Source organism: Muntiacus reevesi, chromosome 12 (assembly GCF_963930625.1).
Source record: "Muntiacus reevesi chromosome 12, mMunRee1.1, whole genome shotgun sequence".
NCBI lineage: Eukaryota > Metazoa > Chordata > Mammalia > Artiodactyla > Cervidae > Muntiacus > Muntiacus reevesi.
Genome location: NC_089260.1, coordinates 77,191,020 through 77,210,639, shown reverse-complemented (window position 1 = coordinate 77,210,639; position 19,620 = coordinate 77,191,020). Strand labels below are relative to the sequence as shown.

General features: G+C 62.5%; 2 protein-coding genes across 8 annotated transcripts in view; one reads left to right on the top strand and one right to left on the bottom strand.

The window, feature by feature from the left end:
* The window catches only part of CPSF1 (cleavage and polyadenylation specific factor 1), a 14,759-nt gene extending 8,875 nt beyond the window's left edge, over positions 1-5,884 (top strand). For 2 of the 3 annotated variants that reach the window (XM_065903541.1, XM_065903539.1), the window contains exons 12-37: positions 58-109; positions 189-283; positions 353-427; positions 513-593; positions 664-753; positions 922-1,032; positions 1,101-1,242; positions 1,325-1,503; positions 1,586-1,722; positions 1,804-1,978; positions 2,053-2,259; positions 2,331-2,420; positions 2,500-2,643; positions 2,732-2,884; positions 3,626-3,742; positions 3,816-3,906; positions 3,978-4,062; positions 4,133-4,274; positions 4,347-4,499; positions 4,577-4,753; positions 4,848-4,914; positions 4,986-5,033; positions 5,115-5,270; positions 5,341-5,470; positions 5,549-5,687; positions 5,763-5,884. In XM_065903541.1, coding sequence (XP_065759613.1) covers positions 58-109; positions 189-283; positions 353-427; positions 513-593; positions 664-753; positions 922-1,032; positions 1,101-1,242; positions 1,325-1,503; positions 1,586-1,722; positions 1,804-1,978; positions 2,053-2,259; positions 2,331-2,420; positions 2,500-2,643; positions 2,732-2,884; positions 3,626-3,742; positions 3,816-3,906; positions 3,978-4,062; positions 4,133-4,274; positions 4,347-4,499; positions 4,577-4,753; positions 4,848-4,914; positions 4,986-5,033; positions 5,115-5,270; positions 5,341-5,470; positions 5,549-5,687; positions 5,763-5,810 — 3,084 coding nt within the window. In that variant the 3' untranslated portion in view covers positions 5,811-5,884. The remainder of the gene's footprint in view (positions 1-57; positions 110-188; positions 284-352; positions 428-512; positions 594-663; positions 754-921; positions 1,033-1,100; positions 1,243-1,324; positions 1,504-1,585; positions 1,723-1,803; positions 1,979-2,052; positions 2,260-2,330; positions 2,421-2,499; positions 2,644-2,731; positions 2,885-3,625; positions 3,743-3,815; positions 3,907-3,977; positions 4,063-4,132; positions 4,275-4,346; positions 4,500-4,576; positions 4,754-4,847; positions 4,915-4,985; positions 5,034-5,114; positions 5,271-5,340; positions 5,471-5,548; positions 5,688-5,762) is intronic. The other variant, XM_065903540.1, reaches the window with a different exon arrangement.
* ADCK5 (aarF domain containing kinase 5) lies at positions 5,864-19,620 on the bottom strand. 5 transcript variants are annotated; one of them, XM_065903544.1, is made up of 15 exons: positions 19,536-19,620; positions 12,740-12,843; positions 12,195-12,344; positions 8,476-8,551; positions 8,167-8,367; positions 7,946-8,086; positions 7,758-7,871; positions 7,555-7,686; positions 7,202-7,285; positions 7,009-7,090; positions 6,849-6,927; positions 6,676-6,767; positions 6,362-6,614; positions 6,177-6,293; positions 5,864-6,097 (listed from the first exon to the last, which is right to left on the bottom strand). In XM_065903544.1, exons 1-15 carry the CDS (start codon positions 19,545-19,547, stop codon positions 5,989-5,991), a joined length of 1,746 nt encoding a protein of 581 aa, XP_065759616.1. In that variant the 5' UTR covers positions 19,548-19,620; the 3' UTR covers positions 5,864-5,988. The 5 variants fall into 5 exon arrangements, with proteins under 5 accessions (XP_065759616.1, XP_065759615.1, XP_065759617.1 ...); XM_065903543.1 differs by having other exon boundaries at positions 6,849-7,090; XM_065903545.1 differs by lacking the exon at positions 19,536-19,620 and adding an exon at positions 13,907-19,508 and having other exon boundaries at positions 6,849-7,090.

Sequence of the window (19,620 nt, the reverse complement as noted above, 5' to 3'; positions counted from 1 at the left end):
CATGGCCCCTGCAGGCGGCTTCTGGGGTACTCACCTCCTGCCCCTCCCACCTCACAGGAAGAGCCTCCCTCCAAGAAGAAGCGTGTGGACGCCGCTGCGGGCTGGTCAGGTGCGGGCTGGTCGGGTGAGGGCTGAGCATCAGGTGCGGGCCAGCAGGTGGGCTCAGGTGGGCTCTCGTCATGCTCCAGGGGGCAAGTCAGTGCCGCAGGATGAGGTGGACGAGATTGAAGTGTATGGCAGCGAGGCGCAGTCAGGCACACAGCTGGCCACATACTCCTTCGAGGTGAGGTGGGGCTTAGAGTGGTCGCCTGGTCCTGGCCAGCCTGCCACCTGACCGCTGCCGTGCCCACAGGTGTGTGACAGCATCCTGAACATTGGACCCTGTGCCAACGCCGCCATGGGCGAGCCCGCCTTCCTCTCTGAAGAGGTGCCCACGGGGCAGGGGAGGGGGGTGGGCGAGGCGGGCTGCACGGCAGAGGTCCGGCCCTCACCCCTGCCCCTGCCCCGCGCAGTTTCAGAACAGTCCGGAGCCAGACCTGGAGATCGTGGTGTGCTCCGGCTACGGCAAGAACGGGGCCCTGTCGGTGCTGCAGGTGAGGGGCGGTCAGAGGGTGCCTCCTGGCGGGGCCTGGGCGGGCTGCTGACCCCTGCCTGTCCTTCCAGAAGAGCATCCGGCCCCAGGTGGTGACGACCTTTGAGCTCCCTGGCTGCTATGACATGTGGACCGTCATCGCCCCCGTACGTAAGGAGCAGGTGAGTGCGCCCAGGTTGGCGACTTCCAGCCAGCGGTGCTGGCCTGCACCTGGCCTATGGCAGGCGCCCACAGCTGCGGGACCTGGGATCCTGCTCTGTGCTGCTCAGGTTTGATACTCAGGTGGTGTGGGCTGGGCTGGGAATCCCTGCCCTCTTCTGCCCTCACAGGAGGAGACCCTCAAGGGGGAGGGCACGGAGCCAGAGCCTGGTGCCCCCGAAGCCGAGGATGATGGGCGGAGACACGGGTTCCTCATTCTCAGCCGGGAAGACTCTACCATGGTGAGGCTCCCGGAGCCCGGGCTGGGGCCCTGCTATGAGCAGTGCCCCTCACCCACTGCTGCCCACAGATCCTCCAGACGGGGCAGGAGATCATGGAGCTGGACACCAGTGGCTTCGCCACGCAGGGCCCCACAGTCTTTGCTGGCAACATTGGGGACAATCGCTACATTGTGCAGGTGTCGCCGCTCGGCATCCGCCTGTTGGAAGGAGGTGGGCCAGGGCTGGGCAGGCGGGCCTGGGCCCGGGGCTGACACGTGCTTCCTGCCCTGTGCTGACTGGTCTATGTCTGCAGTGAACCAGCTGCACTTCATCCCGGTGGACCTGGGCTCCCCCATCGTGCAGTGTGCTGTGGCCGACCCCTACGTGGTCATCATGAGCGCCGAGGGCCACGTCACCATGTTCCTGCTCAAGAGTGACTCGTACGGGGGCCGCCATCACCGCCTGGCGCTGCACAAGCCATCCCTGCACCATGTAGGCGCCCTGCTCTGTCCCGGGGCCTGCTGACCCCTGCCTACGCGCCCCCTCCCCGGCTGAGCACCCTTCCTCCCCACAGCAGTCCAAGGTGATCACACTGTGCCTGTACCGGGATGTCAGTGGCATGTTTACCACCGAGAGCCGCCTGGGTGGAGTCCGCGACGAGCTGGGGGGCCGCGGCGGCCCTGAGGCTGAGGGCCAGGGTGCGGAGACCAGGTGTGTGAGGGCGGCGGGGCGGGGGTGGGGCGGGTGGGCCATGTGCCTGCGGGCTGTGACCTGTGATGCCCACCACCACAGCCCCACAGTGGACGATGAGGAGGAGATGCTCTACGGGGACTCGGGCTCCCTCTTCAGCCCCAGCAAGGAAGAGGCGCGCAGGAGCAGCCAGCCACCCGCTGACCGCGACCCTGCGCCCTTCCGGGCTGAGCCCACGCACTGGTGCCTGCTGGTGCGGGAGAACGGTGCCATGGAGGTGGGTGGTGCCCCGTGCCCATGCCCCCCAGGCCTGCCCGGCGCCCACCCCCAACTGACTGCGCCGCCCCACAGATCTACCAGCTCCCCGACTGGCGGCTTGTGTTCCTGGTGAAGAACTTCCCTGTGGGCCAGCGTGTCCTGGTGGACAGCTCCTTTGGCCAGCCCACCACCCAGGGTGAAGCCCGGAAGGAGGAGGCCACGCGCCAGGGCGAGCTGCCCCTGGTCAAGGAGGTGCTGCTGGTGGCGCTGGGGAGTCGCCAGCGCCGGCCCTACTTGCTGGTGAGTCACCTGCCCACCCCCCCGCCTTGGCCTGCCCACGGGCCCTGCTTCCTGACATCCCCTGTCCCCAGGTGCATGTGGACCAGGAGCTCCTCATTTACGAGGCCTTCCCCCACGACTCACAGCTCGGCCAGGGGAACCTCAAAGTTCGCTTCAAGAAGGTGCAGTGACTGGCAGGGCTGGGTGTGGGGGCGGTGAGGCAAGGCTGGGGGCCCCGGCCCTTACTGCAGCACCCCCCAGGTCCCCCACAACATCAACTTCCGGGAGAAGAAGCCAAAGCCGTCCAAGAAGAAGGTGGAAGGGGGTAGCATGGAGGAGGGGACAGGGCCCCGCGGCCGCGTGGCGCGATTCCGCTACTTTGAGGACATTTACGGCTACTCCGGGGTAGGCCGGCTGCTCTGCGGGGCAGGGTTGGCGAGCATGGCGCCTCCCCCCACAGCGTGAGGGCCTTCCTCACGCTGTCCGCCCCTAGGTGTTCATCTGCGGTCCCTCGCCCCACTGGCTGCTGGTGACTGGCCGGGGGGCCCTGCGGCTGCACCCCATGGGCATCGATGGCCCCATCGACTCCTTTGCCCCGTTCCACAACGTCAACTGCCCCCGAGGGTTCCTGTACTTCAACAGGCAGGTAGGGAGGCCCCACGAGGCCCGGCCAGGCATGCCAACCCCCTCTGAGGACAGCTGGGCAGGACCAGGTGCTGGGGCCCAAGAAAGAGGCCCTCAATCCATGGCTGGGAATGGGGGCGCCCTGGCATGGAGAGTCGGGGTGCCCGCTGGGTGGTGGGAGCCAAGATCAAGGAGGTGACATGGGGCTGAACACTGGAGAGGTTTGGACAGGGAGGTCGGCTGGACAGGGAGGTCGGCAGTGCAGGGTGTGGCCCATGAGGGCTGCAGCCGGGTTCAGTCACTGGTCTGCCCACTGGGCACCCAGCTCTGCCCGAGGCGGCGGGTGACTGTCCAGGGTGCTCACATACCCTGAGCCTCTTCATGTCACAAAGATGACAGCCATGGCCCTTGTGGACCGCCGAGGACTTGGCAGGCGCCGGTGCACTTAGGAGCGGGCTGGAGGGGAGCCGCTGGGCAGGCCCTGTGTGCAGACGCTGGCGTGGCGTGCGCGTGTGTGTCCCACCCTGTGCCTGCAGCCTCCAGCGCCTGCTGAGCCCAGCCTCGGCCACACTTGTGGCCAACCCTGGGCAAACCTGAGTGAACGCACAGGAAGCCCATGAAGCACAGGCCAGCAGGCCGTAGCCTCTGTCGCCGCCCCTGTGCCAGCGGAGCTGTGGGCTGAGCTGGGAGCCCTCGGAGGCCTGGGTTCACTGGCTCGGCCTTCAGTGGGTGCCAGGCCTCCCTCACCCGTGTGCCCACCCAGGGCGAGCTGAGGATCAGCGTTCTGCCCGCCTACTTGTCCTACGACGCCCCGTGGCCTGTTCGGAAGATCCCGCTGCGCTGTACCGCCCACTACGTGGCTTACCACGTGGAGTCCAAGGTCTGCCCCCACTCGGCCAGGGACCCTTGGGGCTGGGGTGGGCTCTGGCTCTTGACGCCCTGCTCTCCCCAAGGTGTACGCCGTCGCCACCAGCACCAGCACACCCTGCACGCGCGTTCCACGCATGACGGGCGAGGAGAAGGAGTTTGAGACCATCGAGAGAGGTGCGTGGGGCCCCAGATTGGGCCTGTCCCGGGGGCCGCTCCTCCCTGATGGTACCCCTCTGTCCTCACAGACGAGCGGTACGTCCACCCTCAGCAGGAGGCCTTCTGCATCCAGCTCATCTCCCCGGTCAGCTGGGAGGCCATCCCCAACGCCAGGTGAGGCTGCGCCCAGGCAGGCCGGGGCAGGGCGGGCCAGGGCTGGCCCTGACCGGGGCTCTGCCCGCAGGATCGAGCTGGAGGAGTGGGAGCACGTGACCTGCATGAAGACCGTGTCTTTGCGCAGCGAGGAGACCGTGTCGGGCCTCAAGGGCTACGTGGCTGCTGGGACCTGCCTCATGCAAGGGGAGGAGGTCACGTGCCGAGGGCGAGTAAGTGGCCAGCGGGGCTTTTGAGGCGGGCAGTGCCTGGCACCCTGACTCAGCCACCCACCTCCCCGGCAGATCCTGATCATGGATGTGATCGAGGTGGTGCCTGAGCCCGGCCAGCCCCTGACCAAGAACAAGTTTAAGGTCCTGTACGAGAAGGAGCAGAAGGGCCCCGTGACCGCCCTGTGCCACTGCAACGGCCATCTGGTGTCGGCCATTGGTCAGAAGGTGTGTGCCCCCCAGCACCCCCCTCGCCGCCGCCCCCCCAGTCACCCCCCAGCTACTCACTCCCTCCCCACCCCCAGATCTTCCTGTGGAGCCTGCGGGCCAGCGAGCTGACGGGCATGGCCTTCATCGACACGCAGCTCTACATCCACCAGATGATCAGCGTCAAGAACTTCATCCTGGCTGCGGATGTCATGAAGAGCATCTCGCTGCTGCGCTACCAGGAGGAAAGCAAGACGCTGAGCCTCGTTTCCCGGGTGCGGAGGGGGCTGTGGCACGCCCTAGGGGCTGGGGGCTGGCCCAGGCCCAGGCCGTCCTGATGGCCGCCTTCCACGGCCCTCCTGTCCTCAGGATGCCAAGCCCCTGGAAGTGTACAGTGTGGACTTCATGGTGGACAATGCGCAGCTGGGCTTCCTGGGTGAGTTTGGGAGCTGGGGTGCCTGAGACCCCTGGGTGTGCACAGGGGCTGACGTGGCTCTGATTCCCCAGTGTCCGACCGTGACCGCAACCTCATGGTCTACATGTACCTGCCGGAAGGTGAGTGCTCTCTCCCTCCTCTGCTGGGCGTGGTCAGGCGGGGGCCAGGCAGGCAGTGACCTGAGGTCCCCTGTGGCCCAGCCAAGGAGAGCTTTGGGGGCATGCGACTGCTGCGCCGGGCGGACTTCCATGTGGGTGCCCACGTGAACACGTTCTGGAGGACCCCGTGCCGGGGGGCCGCTGAGGGGCCCAGCAAAAAGTCTGTTGTGTGGGAGAACAAGCACATCACGTGGTTCGGTGAGCATGGGGCCAGGGTGGGGGCAGCGGGCCATGGCAGGGGCACTGGGCTCATTCCCTGTCTCCTCAGCCACACTGGACGGTGGCATCGGGCTGCTGCTGCCCATGCAGGAGAAGACCTACCGGCGGCTGCTGATGCTGCAGAATGCCCTGACCACCATGCTGCCCCACCATGCTGGCCTCAACCCCCGCGCCTTCCGGTGAGCGCACCCCCAACCTGACCAGACCGCCCGGGTCAGCCCAGAGCCCTCATGGCCTATGCCCTCCGCACCCCCCAGGATGCTGCACGTGGACAGGCGTGTCCTACAGAACGCTGTGCGCAACGTGCTGGACGGGGAGCTGCTCAACCGCTACCTGTACTTGAGCACCATGGAGCGCGGGGAGCTGGCCAAGAAGATCGGCACCACGCCCGACATCGTGAGCCACACCCACCCGCCCGCCCCCGGCTGCCCCCAGCCGGCCTTCCGCCCTCACCCAGTTCTCTCTCTGCAGATCCTGGACGACCTGTTGGAGACGGACCGAGTCACTGCCCATTTCTAGACCCCTGGATACCGCCACTCCCCCCACCCCCTTTTTGTACAAAATAAAAACACTTGTTTTCAGAAGAGCGTTGTGATTATTTCGGGGCCCCAGGGCATCCCGTACTCCAGCAAATCACAGTCACTTGGCCCTGGCCGGGCGCGAGGTGGGACAAGCTCTGTGGTCCTGCTGGGATGCCCTAGGTCTCCAGGTACTTTGACAGCCCCTCGTTGGTGTCAGGCACGATGCCCAGGTAGACCAGAACTCGAACCAGGAGGGCAGTGAGCCGCATCGACAGGGTCTCCAGCCTGTAGAGGGGGTCGGAGGGCAGGTAGGTAGGGAGTGGGCCCTGGCCTCCCGTCCTCCGGCCCCCTCATGCCAGCTCACCTCAGGGCCACTTCAAACTTGAACGTCTCCCAGACGACCCTGACATGGCGCAGGATGCTGGCGCCGTAGACGCTCTGATACATGGCACCCGCCAGGCGGCTCCAGCCGCGGATCGCGCTGCATGGAGACCACGCGTGAGGTCAGCATGGCCGCCCGCCCCCCCGCCCCGGGCTGCGCGGCCCTACCTCTTGGCCATGAGAAAGTAGCGGTCCACCGGGGCACCCAGGGCGTTGTTGATGGCGCGCACAGTGTTGACGTTGCGCAGCACAAGCAGCATTGAGCGCGGCAGGGCCTTGAGCACGGCCATGACCTCCTCGAAGTGCTCACGGGCCATGTCCTGCATGTAGGCCGCCTCCTCACGGCTCAGCAGGCGCGAACGCCACAGCTGCCCCAGGCGCACGGGCCGCTGCATGAGCACCTCGGAGAACAGGAGGTAGTCTGGGGGGGCCTGAGCCAGGCTGTGCCCCCTCCAGGCCACACACCCACCCCCCGGCCTCACCTTGCACTCCCAGCTTGGCCGCGTGCACCTTCATGGCCGCCTCGTCCCTCAGGATGATGGCCCGCCACAGCTGGCACAGGGCGAGCCGGTCCCTGTGGACCCAGCAGTGAGCGGGGTGGGGGTGGGGGGGCAGTCGGGGGGGTGTGCCCACCCAGCCCACACACCCAGCTTACTTCTCGTCCAGGAACTGGTAGAGCCCGTGGTCCAGCAGCACCAGCTGAGCCTTCCCATCTGGGCCTTTCCGCACCAGAACTGGGGATGGGTGGGCTCTAGTGTCCTGTTTCTGGGGTGCAGCCCCCAGCGCGCCACCCCCAGCCCTGAGGCTCTCCTTACCATTGCCGGGGTGGGGGTCAGAGTGGATGAAACCCGTGTAAAAGATCTGTTCGGCAAAAGCCTTGATCAGCTTCTCTGCAATCTGGGCCGAGGACAGGCCGGGGTGGGGATGTGGTCAGACCACACGCCATCACCCCAGACTCAGGCCACACGCTCCAGTCCAGCCCCACAGCCCGGGACACACAGCACTCACGTCCTGCACCGCCAGCCCCATGCTCTTGATGGCTTCCACGTCATTGACCTTGCAGCCCTCATAAAATTCTGCCGTCAGCACGCGCTGGGAGAGATCAGCTGTCAGAGCTCCGTGGGCCTCCATACCCCTACCCAGGGGGACCCAGCCCACCTTACTGGACGTGCCCCGGGGCACGCGGGGGCCAAGCCCACCTTACTGGACGTGCCCCGGGGCATGCGGGGGCCCAGCCCACCTTACTGGACGTGCCCCAGGGTAGGCGGGGCCCAGCCCACCTTACTGGATGTGCCCCAGGGCACGCGGGGCCCAGCCCACCTTACTGGACGTGCCCCAGTGCACGCAGGGGCCCAGCCCACCTTACTGGACGTGCCCCAGTGCACGCGGGGCACCACCACATGGCGAAAGTGTTGCAGCTCCCGTGCACAGCGCTCAGCGTTACGGCCCTCGTTCTCAAAGTCCAGCTCCTGGGCCAGGGTCCCCTTGAGGTCCTGGATACCATACGGGCAGTTAGGGTTCCAGCCTGGGAGCCAGCCCATCCCAGCCCCCTCCCCCGCAGTACCTGGAGGACCCAGCTGAAGCCGAAGCTGGGGTGCATGAGCTCCACGAGGTGCAGCAGGAGCTCCAGGGTGTGGATGTCACCGTCAAAGCGGTCCCGCAGATCGATGTACTGCACCTGCACGGGAGGCTTCAAGGAGGGCCGGCCGCCGGCACCCCACGCCCCCCACACGCCCCAGGGACCCCTCGTACCTTCACAGCCACCGCAGTACCATCGTGCAGCCTGGCACGGTGCACCTGGGCCAGACTTGCTGCGGCAATGGGCTGGTAGTCAAACTCCTGGAAAAGCTCATGGGGCGGGGCCTGGAAGTCTTCGAGGAACAGCTGGTCCACCTGGAGGCATGGGCCTTGAGCAGCATGTGGGACGCCATGGGGCCACACTGCCCGCCTCACGCCCTGGGGGGTGGGCTCACCTCCCGGAAGCCCCGCGTGAGGGCCCTGTCCTCCAGCACCCGCAGCGTCCTGATGTACTCGGGGGGCAGCAGGTGGTTGAAGGAGCAGAGCCCCTGACCCAGCTTCACGTACAGGCCCCCGTTGCTGATGGCCCCCGCCACCAGGGCGTCAGCTGCCCGCTGATGACACGCAGACATCACTTCCAAGTACCTCGGGCTGTTCTGACCACAGGTAGAGAGGGCAGGGATGGGGGCAGGCAGGCCCCTGCTGCCCCCAGGCATGCCCACCCCGCAGGCACAGGATGGGCTGGCCAGGACGCAGGCACAAACCTCCTCCACCCCATGCAGGATGACGTTCGTGCACCACCAGTAGTCCAGCGAGATCTGCAGGCCGACCCGCAGAGACCTGTGGGCAAAGGATGCCCTCAGCCCCAGCTGGCCCACGTAGCAGGCACCCACCAGCATCTTGGACGGCTGTGAGCACCTGCGGGTGCCATGGGGTTCTCGGGACTGCGTGGCCAGCAGGTCCGTCTCAACTCCTGGGCTGGACACTGGGGAGCCTGCACACACGCCACCCCCCGGTCCCTGCACACAGATGAGGAGGGCCCAGGACAGCAGGGGGGTGCGGACCCTAATGAGCAGGCGTGTTTCTTCATTCTTTGATAGCACTTGTTACACTGGAAAGCCCACCGCCGAGCAAAGCCGCTCCATCTGTGAACACGCTGACTCAGCCCTTGCACAGCAGCCCGGCCTCCTTGGCACTTAGCTGCGCTCTGTGGACTGGAGCCCTGGGTCAAGCCCCGGAGCCACGGGTGCATCCCAAGCAGTCCCACAGGCCCCGGCCTTCTGGTGCAGGCTGGGGTCATCGCTCCCTTCTGCAACCCAGGCTGTAGACACGGAAGCCCCGGATCTGGAGAGGGGAGGATCCGAAACCAGGATCCAGACCCTCACTGAGCACCACAAACCAGGTTCACCCAGCCACTCCAGCAAAAAGGACTGTCTGAACACGACAGGGTGAGCAAGGACACAGGTTTCTCTGAGCTCCCGGGACCTGAGGGAGCTGCCCTCCTTCCTGAGTACTCTGTCCAAAAGCTAACGCAAGGTCTGCACAGGGGCTAACAGTGTGGTGCGGGCAGTGGGGTGAGGTCTACACTCAGGGAGGTGACCTAATAAGTCACTACCTTAGGGACAAGGGCAGCCGGGTGTCTCCCAGATAGAGAAGAGGTTATAGACAAGAAACAGCAGAAACCTGGAGGACTTGTGTTAAAAATGGAACAGCACGTTGACCACTGACAACGGGCTACAGAAGGAAACAGCTGGAGTGCACACGCAGCCCAGAGCAGCAAACACACTGGCGCCACGCCAGGGTCCCTGCCCATCCTGAGGGTGGATGGTTGCAAGGCTGAGCCTGGAGTGACTGTGGCACCAGCAGGAGTAAAATGCTCGAAGGATGGATCACGTCGGAAGGATTCAGAAATGTCAGAGATAAAATGCTGTACATTTGAATTATTTACAATAAAATTGTAGAGATTAAAATAGAGGGTCACAAGTCAGGTGCAGGGGCTCCTAGGAACCAAGCCTGAAGAGTCACAGCAACGAGCCGGCAGTGACACCATGTGTCCAGTCCAGGCTGATGTGACAGGGTTGGGGGGACACACGGAAGGACAGAGCTCCTTGATGGCGGAACAGCCCCTAGGGGTGGATGGGACGGCTGAACAGGGAGGACGAGCTCACTGGAGAAGCACCAGAAGGGAAGGCCCTAAACCAGCAGCCACAGGAGGGGGCAGGGCACCCGCGTCAAAGCACGAGGGAAGCCAAAGGCCAAATGTGAGACAAACCACGAGTACACATCAGACACACGCACGTCGGGGCTCAGCAAAGCTTTTCTTGGAAAGGTCAGACAGCAAACACTGGGCCTCGGAGGGCAGCCTCAACAGGGGAGGGGGCGGGGTTGTCCTCCAAGGAGCTCACTCTACAGAGCGGGCAGCACCTCAGACCGTGTATATGGCACAGGGCCAGGGTGTCGTAAGGCCTGATGGCCCGCAGACAGGTCAAGGTCATCATACGATGCAGAATTAACGTGACCCCGTTCCTATATACCCAGAGGTTTCCTGAGTGAGGCAGTTGATGCTGGCCAGAAAGGACAACCGAGGCATAGAACTCGGGGTCTTCGCTCAGTCAGGCCTATGGAACGCAGCCCCGGCAGAGACTCTGGACATCACAGTCGGGGGCCAGAGGCAAGAGTGCGGAAGCTCTGAGGCGGGGCCGCCCGGACCCCTTCCGGGCACCTCGTTCTTGTGGAGTCTAACTTCACTTTTTTGTAGTAAAAACACCAAAATCAATATGGCATTTTCTGAGCCATCCTAGGAAAACTATCAAAACTGAGGGAGGGTGGAGACCACCCCATGTGTAGCCTGTGGTTTGAGGGGAGGGAACCCACGGGGACGCTGGGACTCAGCTGCTGTCAGATGCCCTGGGCAAGGCGGGGTCTGGGGACCGTGCCCTGAGCCTGAGTTTAGCCACGAGAGCCGTGGAGACTCAGGGCTGTTCCAGGCTGGAGGAGGCTAGACATGGGTCCAGACAGATTCTCATGTGGAAAAGGCTGTTACTGGAAGGCCTGATGACACAGGACAGGGTCTAAGGGCTAGAGGGTCACAATGTGTCTGTCAGCTCCCTGACTGTGGCTGTGGAGGAGAACGTCCTTGTTTAGGAATTTACTGAAGGTTTCAGGAATAATGGGGCACGTTGACAACATACTTGTCCATGTTTCAAAAAGAAAAAAGTTGTATTATTAGTCTAACTTCTTTGGATGTTTAAAACTGTGTCCCAAAAAACCAAAACCAAAACCCCACAGGATTTGTAAAGTTAAAATTAAGGAAGAGGTGGGGTCAGAAACCACCCTCAAGCATCCCGGCCCCGTGAGCAGGCCTGGTGTGTGCGCTGCATCCCAGTCTCCCTGCCACAGCAGGACGAGCCTGCCGCCCTCGGGCGAGCTGGGCCCGACATCCTGGGCTCCTGCCAGCACGCTGCAGGCTCCCAGCTCTCTAGGGGCCCCGTGGTTGCCCTGCACCCACCAGGGCTCGGCCAGGCCTGCCCGTTCTGGCAACTGTCAGGGCTGAGGGCTGAGGAGGCCGCGCAGCTGGTCGGGAAGGTAACTGCTCTAGCACCCCGCCACTCAGTCCCAGCTCGGCTTCTGAAAACTGACTATGAAAACCCCCTGAAGGAGGGAGGAGGAGTGGGTGAGTGCGCCAAGCCTACACCTAACACGGGGGACAGCAGCACACGAATTGGAAGGGGAAACGGCCTGGATCCACTGAGGCTGCGGGGACGGTCCCCGCCATCCTGCGGGCCACTCAGGGGAGAGCTGGCCCCACCCATGTCTGGGCTGTGGAGACTGGGAAACATGGCAGGACACAGAGGCCACTGCCTGGAACCTGCCCAGAAAGGCGACCAGGAGCTCCAGGCAAACCCACAGGTGGAAGGAGGTGAGGTGCTTGTCTGTCCGCCCACTTGTAGCTGCCACAGGGGTAAATCTCAACGAAGCGGCAACCAAACGCCCCACTTCTTAGGCATCCTAATCCTCCACTGGGCACCAACCCAGGCCGCTCAAGAGCCTCCTCGGGCCATCGCCTCCCAGCCCCTCGGCAGGGATGGGTGGGCTGAGGTCTCCCACTACGGGAGCTGGCTCTCAGGCCTCTGTGGGCAGGAGTCTTGGACCTGACAGGAGCAGGACGCCTGCCCAGGCTTCTCAGAAGGAAGACCGCCTGCGGCGCCTCCAGAATCCTGCCTGGGAGATGCAGGAGTGTGAGGCAGCCTTCTGTTTAAGGAGCCCTGGGCTCCAGTGACCAGCAGGGCGTGGTGCTGGTCCAGGCCACTGTTAGTGGAGGCGAGAAGGAAGCCCCCCGCGCCCCAAGCTCTCTGCAGGGGCGGTCAGAGGGAGACAAGGCAGTGGCCAGAGGTGGGTCTGTGGGGGCCACACCCCGTGCAGCGTCAGAGCTCCCAGCAGAACCCTGCAGCCCCAGCCCCCGACGCAGCCGCACCCGCCCTACCTGCTGAAGCGCCCAACGCCGTCCACCACCAGCCGCATCCGCCTCCTCTCCTGGGCTCCCGCTGTCAGGTACCGCGCCCCGAGCAGCAGGGGCGCCCCCAGGGCCGCGGCTGACAGTACCTTCCTCCACAGCGGCTGCTGCCTCAGGGGCCTGCAGGGACACGGGTGCGGTTCAGTCACCTGGGTGGCCCCGTCCCCAGCTGCACTAGGACCTCGGCAGGCGGCACCGACTTCAGATCCAGGTCACCCCACTGAGCCCCACAGACGCCTGGACCCCACGTGGGCTCCATCCTGCCCACTGTCCACGCAGGTCTTGGACCCTCTCGCCTGCACCCTCGCTGCCCCCGGGTCTCCAACAGGCACGCCCCCCACCACTCTCAGCCCACAGCCCCCGTCAGGTCCCAGACCAGGGCCCTGGCGGTGGGGGGCCAGCACAGCCTGTCATGGGGAGATGCACAGAGAAGGTCCAGCCTCACGACCCCCAACGGAGGGCACCCTGTATGGTGAGGGGCACGTGCCAGAGGGTGCCTGTGGCGAGCTCCCCACCTTGCTGGCGGGGCTGCAAGGTTCCTCCTGAAGAAGGTGGCAGGGGACGGCCAGGGCTTGGGCTTGCCCTGCAGCAGGGCTGAGTGGAAGTGGCAGAGCTGTGCCTGCAAAGAGCAGAGGGCACAGAGCTGGCGGCAGGAACCCGCCGTGCCCCCCGCGACCCATCACTGCAGAGCATCAGTGCTTCTTGGGCCCATGCGTCTGACTCGGGAGCAGCGATGGCTCCAGGTTCAGAGCGCGGGCGAGGGCCAGGCGTCGCACGAGGGAAGCAAGACCGTGTCCGCACCAGGAGGCCGCCCCCCACAGGCCCTGCCCTCAGCTCCCTGCAGGGTCCTGGGCGCCCTCACTGCCTATTTCCCTTTCTGAGACCAGCAGCTTCCCATGGAAGAGTCAGGATCAGAAAGGAGGCAGGGCCTCGGGGGCTGGCACTGGGCAAGTAAACAGACACAAGAACATGTGTCTCTGAGCCCCCATGGTGAGACCTGGGGTGGGGGGCTGGGGTGGGGCACAGCCAGGGGCAGGCAGAGAAGTCAAGGCCCCATGAGCTGCCCTGGCTGAGGGGCACGGGATAAACCACGGCATTGCCAAGCCCACGGTCAGCCTCGGTCTCCCGATCTTACTGGAGTAAGACTTGAAGGGTTCTCAACCTCACGTTCCCCAACTGTAAACAATCTCAGTTTTGGGGACAAAAAAAGATTTCGCAAACTAAATCATAGCCCAGAGCACAGATGTTAACATTATTCTTACGAAATCTGAGCCAAACAAGGAACTGACTTTCCAATCACTTTCTGGCCAAAGCACACAGCCCTGGAGACAATTTCAAGGATATAAAACAAACAAACAAAAAAAGGATACAAAACAACACCAAAGTCAAAGGAAAAGGTCCATGACCCACTGTCCTCAGAGGAGACCAGGGGTTGACAGAGAGCTCTGCTCCCCAAGGCCACCCGCAGTGAGTGTAGATCCTCAAGGAAAACCCCGCAGGGGCCACAGAGGCAGCCTCGGGCAGATGGGCAGTGAGGGCCAGCCGCCACAGACGGGGCCCACCCTTTCCTAGCCCCCACCCCCAGCCGGCTGACAACACGAGCCCGTGTCCTCCCCAGCAGTGCCCCCTGCACCGGGTTCAGTGGAGACACACTGGCTGCAGGCTCCTCCAGGCCCTCTCACCGCCGTTGTCCTGCAGCAGGAGGCGCGTGCCCCACGTGTGTTGCGCTGGCCCGGCTGTGAAGCCTAGTCCTGGGACACTGGAGCTGCAGCCAGGTGGGGTGTCCCAAGGGAACCCAGGGGTTTCGTGCAGGGAGGGCGCAGGAGCAGGCAGGGCCAGATGCCCAGCAAGACTGGCTGCAGCCCAAGGCAGAGCTCAGGGGCGCTCAGGGGGGCGGCATGAGGAGCCGGCATGAGGAACCAGCACGTGGGCCGAGGCCGGTGCCCAAGTCCAGAGGCCGCCACTCCCCTCACACCAGCCAGCTGCGCCTCCAGCCAGGGAACGGTCTGCTGCGGCTCAGTCTTCTCAAAGAGACTATAAACCCACAGAAAAAGAAATGACGACAGCCTGCAGCCCTGGGGCTTCTGTGACCCGGAGAATTCCTGAGCATGGGGCACTCTTCACACAGCACTCCGGCCTCTCCGGAAAGCTGCTCAGGTCCATGCGTTGAGAACTACGGGTACCCAGTACAGGCCCTTGTCAATTCTCTCTCCTTCCTGTAAATACTGCCTGTTTTTCATTAGAAGTTTAAAAAGAGTCACAAGAAAAAACCTGGGTGGACTTGCACCACATACAAAGCAAGAACCCTGACTGAACCTCATTCTGAAAGAAAAGGCCTATGAAACACCTGTGGGACCACAGACAGCAGAGAACCACAGTCAGGATTTTGAGGTGAGATGGCTTCTGTGGTTACATCAGAGGATAACCTCCTCCTTTAGGGGTGCATGATGAAGTGTCGAGATTATGCGTCAAGGTCTGTGACTTACTTTCAAATGGTGCAACGACAACAAAATACGTATGGCTTCAAACAGACCCAGATCAGTTGGAGCCAGATGCTAACACTGGTAGACCAAGGCAGTAGCACCTGGGTAAGTAACTCTGGGGGACCCTACGCTTGACCATTTTCACAGTCGCAGGGATAGTGCATCTGCCACACTCTCCAGCCAGACCGGGAAGGCGAGGCAGCTGGAGTGGGTCCAGGCAGACCTGGAACCACCCGGAGATGCTGAGTGGCCACAACCCGGGGCGGAGGCGCTCCCGACATTGAGGAGACCGCTCGCCACCAGCCACCGCATGGGCTCCCCAGAGACTCAGGCTGAGCTGAGGCCGAGGCTGGGGGCAGAGCCAGCCGGCTGGGGCAGACTTTGAACCTGGGCTCCAGCACTTGCCAGCCATGCCGTGTGGGTAAGTTCCTTACCTCTGTGCCTCAGTTTCCCTGTCTGCAGGGTTGGGACCACGGCACTGCTGCGGTGCAGGTGAACGAACTAACGTCTGGAAAGTCCTTGGGCAGTGCCCAGTGTGGGGGCAGGTGAAGCACCACCAAGGCCAGCCTGTGGTCAAGGAGCGGGCAGGCCCTTCCAGGTGCTCCTCACTGCACCAAACTGCCCGCTGGTCCCCAGTGCCCTCCTGGGGACCCTCCTCCCAGCGACCCTGCCCTCCCGGCTCCACAGGCCACCCCTAACACAAACAAGGATTTATTTGCTGGGTTGAACTAAACTGAGAAAACAGACTACAGATCTTCTTTATATGGGGTTAGGGTTAAACCCATCGTAAGTTGAGAATGTCAGAAGTCGAAAATGCATTTAATACACTGAACCTACCGAAGTTTAGCCTGGTCTTTCTGAAACCTGCTCGGAACACTCACAAGTGGGCAAAACCATCTAGCACAAAGCCTCTTTACACTGAGGCGTGGACCATCTTCTGTAACTGACAGCACGTGGCACTAACAGTGAATACAGGACACTGCCAGCGCACCCTGGCGATTGCAGGCTGATGGGGAGCTGCTGCAGCTGCAGCCCAACATCAAAGAGAGCATCCACCTCCTGCCACTGGTCCAGTAAAAGGTCAGACTCAAAAGCTGGATATAGACTTTCTACTGAACATGTATCACTTCCACACCATCATGAGTCAGGGATCAACACGTAGAAAGCATGGAGCAGATTATATACGAAGATAAAGAAACCCTCAGCTCTGGAGCGGATGGCCACTGCCAAGTCCCAGTGGGGACACACCTGAGACAGTGAAGGAAAACGGCCAAAGCTGACTGCTAACGATTACCCGGGGACGCTACCATTCAGAGAGAAGGAAAGGACAGATCCACAAGTTATTCTAGCCAGCATGCCAACGACCTGCAGGTCCAAGGCTGCCAGCACCAAGGCTGAGGTGAGGCCCGAAGGGGCTGCCACACCAGAGGGCAGGCACAGCGACTCCAAGACCACAGCTGAGCCCAGCGTCACACCTCCTCCGCCAGGGACCCCACACATGGGCTCCGGGTGTGTTTCAGGGGCGTCAGGAGACTGCGAGCAAGGAGGGTGCCCCGAGAGGGCACTGCCATCAAGGCCTCCACCTGAGGAAGGCCCAGAGTCCATCAGGGAGACTCAGCGGGTCACACGGCGAGGACACTGCCAAAGGAGAAGCATGTGCAGCCCTAGTCGGTCCTTCTCCAGGGGAACGGCACCCGTGGGCCGACAGGTGCTGCAGAGCGGGGCTGAGTCCCTGAGGGCTGAACCCTGCACCGCAACACGGGCCTGTCCACCCGCCTCACCGACCTCACTCGGTGCCTGGGGGCGACTCCCTGCTGACCCCTGCCAAGCTGGAAAGGTGAAAGATGGCAGAAATAAAGTGCCTTGCTCAGGCCCTGGTACCTAACAGGCGCTCAACAAAAGACAGACCCTTCTGATGGTGGGGCTTGTTTCCTCACATGGCCCACAGCACAGCAGAGAAGCCAGAGGCTGGGAAACCAAACCGCTTCCCCAGCCCGCACCCTTCACATCCCCAAACCAGCCATCGGGCGGAGCACACTGTCCCTGGAGCCATTAGTAGGAGAGTCCAGTGAGAAAAAGGCAAGTCACCTAACAAGTAAGTTTACACATCATGTTCGTATTAAACACACAGTTCTCTTCACAAGAGAAGGCCAAACCTGAATTACTGACTGTAAAGTTCAGAGCCCTGGCTGCTCCCACAGCCTCCTGACCACTGTCTACCACCAGCTGGGGCTGGAAGGGAAGCTGAAGACCAGTGTCCATAGCCTCCGGACACATGGCCGATGCCAAGGGGGCGTGGCCAGAAAAGTAACGGCCCCTGACCACGGCCCCCAGAGCAGCTGTCGTTTTCTGAGGAGTCAGCACCGCAGCAGGTGCTCTGGCCGCACTGCCTCATTCCCAGCCCTGACCCCTCACTCAATCGCCTGGGACGAACATCCCTCTGGCAGACCCTGCACAGCCGCGAGGAGCCTGGCCCAGGCCTACTCCCCAGGCCATTGTTCTGCCTGAACTGTCCCCCCACCCCCATTCTCAGGGTTCCTTGCTCCCCCACCCCACCCACTGTCCTTATCACAGGAGCCCGGGTTAGCCTGCAAGCTTTCTCTCCATCAGGCTGGGCAGGGCCATCTCTTAATCATCTCCGAGATACAGCAGAAATTCTTTATCACAAACACTTGTTGAACTGAGATAAACGGTGGCTAAGTGGAGAAAAAGCCAGAACCCCACATGGCCCAGGCCATCATGCTGCTGAGCAACAGGTGGAAGGCCACAGTCAGAAGAGAGAAGGAGGCCTCTGCTGACGACACCAAAGCCCTCACAGGGCCCAGCGTGCTGGCTCATGCCAGCTGGATGCCGGCAACTCCCCAAATATCCCCACCACCCAGGAGACACCCGTGGGTCACAGAGCTATAAATGTGGCAGAGCCAGCAGCCAGACCTTCCAGGACCCAGTCCAGGGCAATACCTACGCATCACATGTGACCCGCACCACACCCAGCAAACAGGTACAGAGAGTATGTCTCCTTGGCAGCAGGAGCACACGCGCGGCCCTCCTGGGGTGGTCCTCTCACTCCTGAAGCCTCCTGCTTTGGGACAAGATGACGGGGGCCTTTTCTCAGCCCGGGTGCACTGTGCTCATCTGGAACTCAGCTAACAATCTATCAAGCAGTGTCACTCAGACAGACACTACAGAGCTCACAAACTCCGTGTGCACATCAACACAGAACCATGAGCACCTGCACTCACGTTTTAGGCACAAGCTGAACTGTTGGTTTTCCTAACAGCCTGTAGATTAGACACAGCAGATTTGAAAAGTCACTGCATATAAGCCAGGCCCCAGGAGAAAGAAGCAATTGCTGAATCTAATGAGACCTGAAACTACAAAGAGGTGACAAGAATCTGGGCGATATAACGGGAGGTCAACAGCCCTGCGCACATAGCAGGAGAGTAAACCAAAGCACTGGGCCTGAATTGTTCTCAAGGTTAGGAAGAGAGACTGGGCATCTGGGCCCAGGAAAGGTAGTGGAGATGACCTTGAACACCCTGTCCTTTGCTTTTCTAGGGTCTCTGACCCTCTCAGCACCAGTCAGGACTCAGAAGCCTACTGGGCCTTGCTCTACTTACTGGTCATGAGCATCTGCTGCTCAAGAGCCAAAGCCTGCCTGCCCACTCCCGAGGGCTGCCTAGAGGACTGAGTGACCTGAATGAATGAAGCAGCTTTATAAACTATAAAAGACCAACTCACTGTCTCTGCCTGACTCTCAGACTAACACTGCTTCATCATCTCGTCCACAAAACACCCCTGTGTAATAGAGCCGCTCTACAAGCCACAGAAGCTAATGGACATTAATTTGTACTAACACCTAAACCCACAAGGCTAGGCTTATTAGAAAACTACGAGGTCTACAGAATATTCCATCTTGAAAATGGTGATGAGCCCCACTCAGTCTCCTCACCTCTAAACCAACCACACAAGAAAAGGGCAAGGTTTTTGGAGAGGGAGTGGCTAAGACCAGGGTCAACCACTATGACACCCAGTTTGAAAGGTACTAATTCAAACGGCGGAGAGGCAATAAAACGGGAGGTCGGGGGCGTGGGGGGGACTGGAAAGGCAGGTGCCATGTTCAGGATCAAAAGAAGCTGTTAGGAGGGCAGCCCAGGGCCAAGCAGAAACCTAGGAAGGCCTGAGAGGAGGGGCTTTCTGAGACAGGGCGGGAGGAGGGGTGACCCCGAGACAGAGCCGGGCCGCAGCAGCTGTCAGCCCACCGGCCGCCCCCGCAAGTCCTGTCTCCCCAGCGGGGGCAGCGGTCAGCCCGGGATGACCCGGGCTGGGTTGGTGACAAGGGAAAAAGGGTGCCCAAGGGAGCAGGTGAAGAAAGGGCGGGGGATCCGCTCTGCGATTCGCGCAGAGCCTGCAGCGGCGAGGGGTCCAAGGCAGACACGGGGTAGGCGGAGGCGATGGGCGCCGGGCAGCCGCCTCGGGAAAGGGCGTCTCCCTGGGGAGGGGCATCCGTAAGGGACGAGAGGGTCGTCCCTCGCGGGGAAGGAGGCTTTGGAGAGCCGCCTCTGAGACAAGACTCCCGCACCAAGAAGCAGCCTCTGAGAAGCGGAGCTGCGGCGTGCGGCGGGGAAGGCCCGACGTCCCCCCCACAGGGCCTGGGGGCTGAAGCGGGAACCCGAGGACAGGCTGCCTGAGGGCTGTGACGGGCTCCTCCTAGAGCCCTGTGGGTGCCGGCCAGGCGGGAGGATCCCGGGGGGGAGAGTCTCGGGCCCTGCGGGTCCCGGCCGGGCAACCCGAGCCGCGGCAGGGGCGCGAGCGCGCGGGGTCTCACAGGTCTCCACATTTTCTGTCCGCCGCTCGGCTGCCGCTCGACACACGCCGTACACCCGCCGCCAGCCCAGCAGGCCCTGCGGGAG

Excerpts from the sequence above, each read along its gene's own strand:
- ADCK5 (XM_065903543.1), bottom strand. Across the intron at positions 12,345-12,739 it reads CTTGCAGCCCCGCCAGCAAG|GCCCCTGAGGCAGCAGCCGC; the intron begins GTGGGGAGCTCG and ends GTGTCCCTGCAG. Across the intron at positions 6,098-6,176 it reads AAGTTTGAAGTGGCCCTGAG|GCTGGAGACCCTGTCGATGC; the intron begins GTGAGCTGGCAT and ends CCCCCTCTACAG.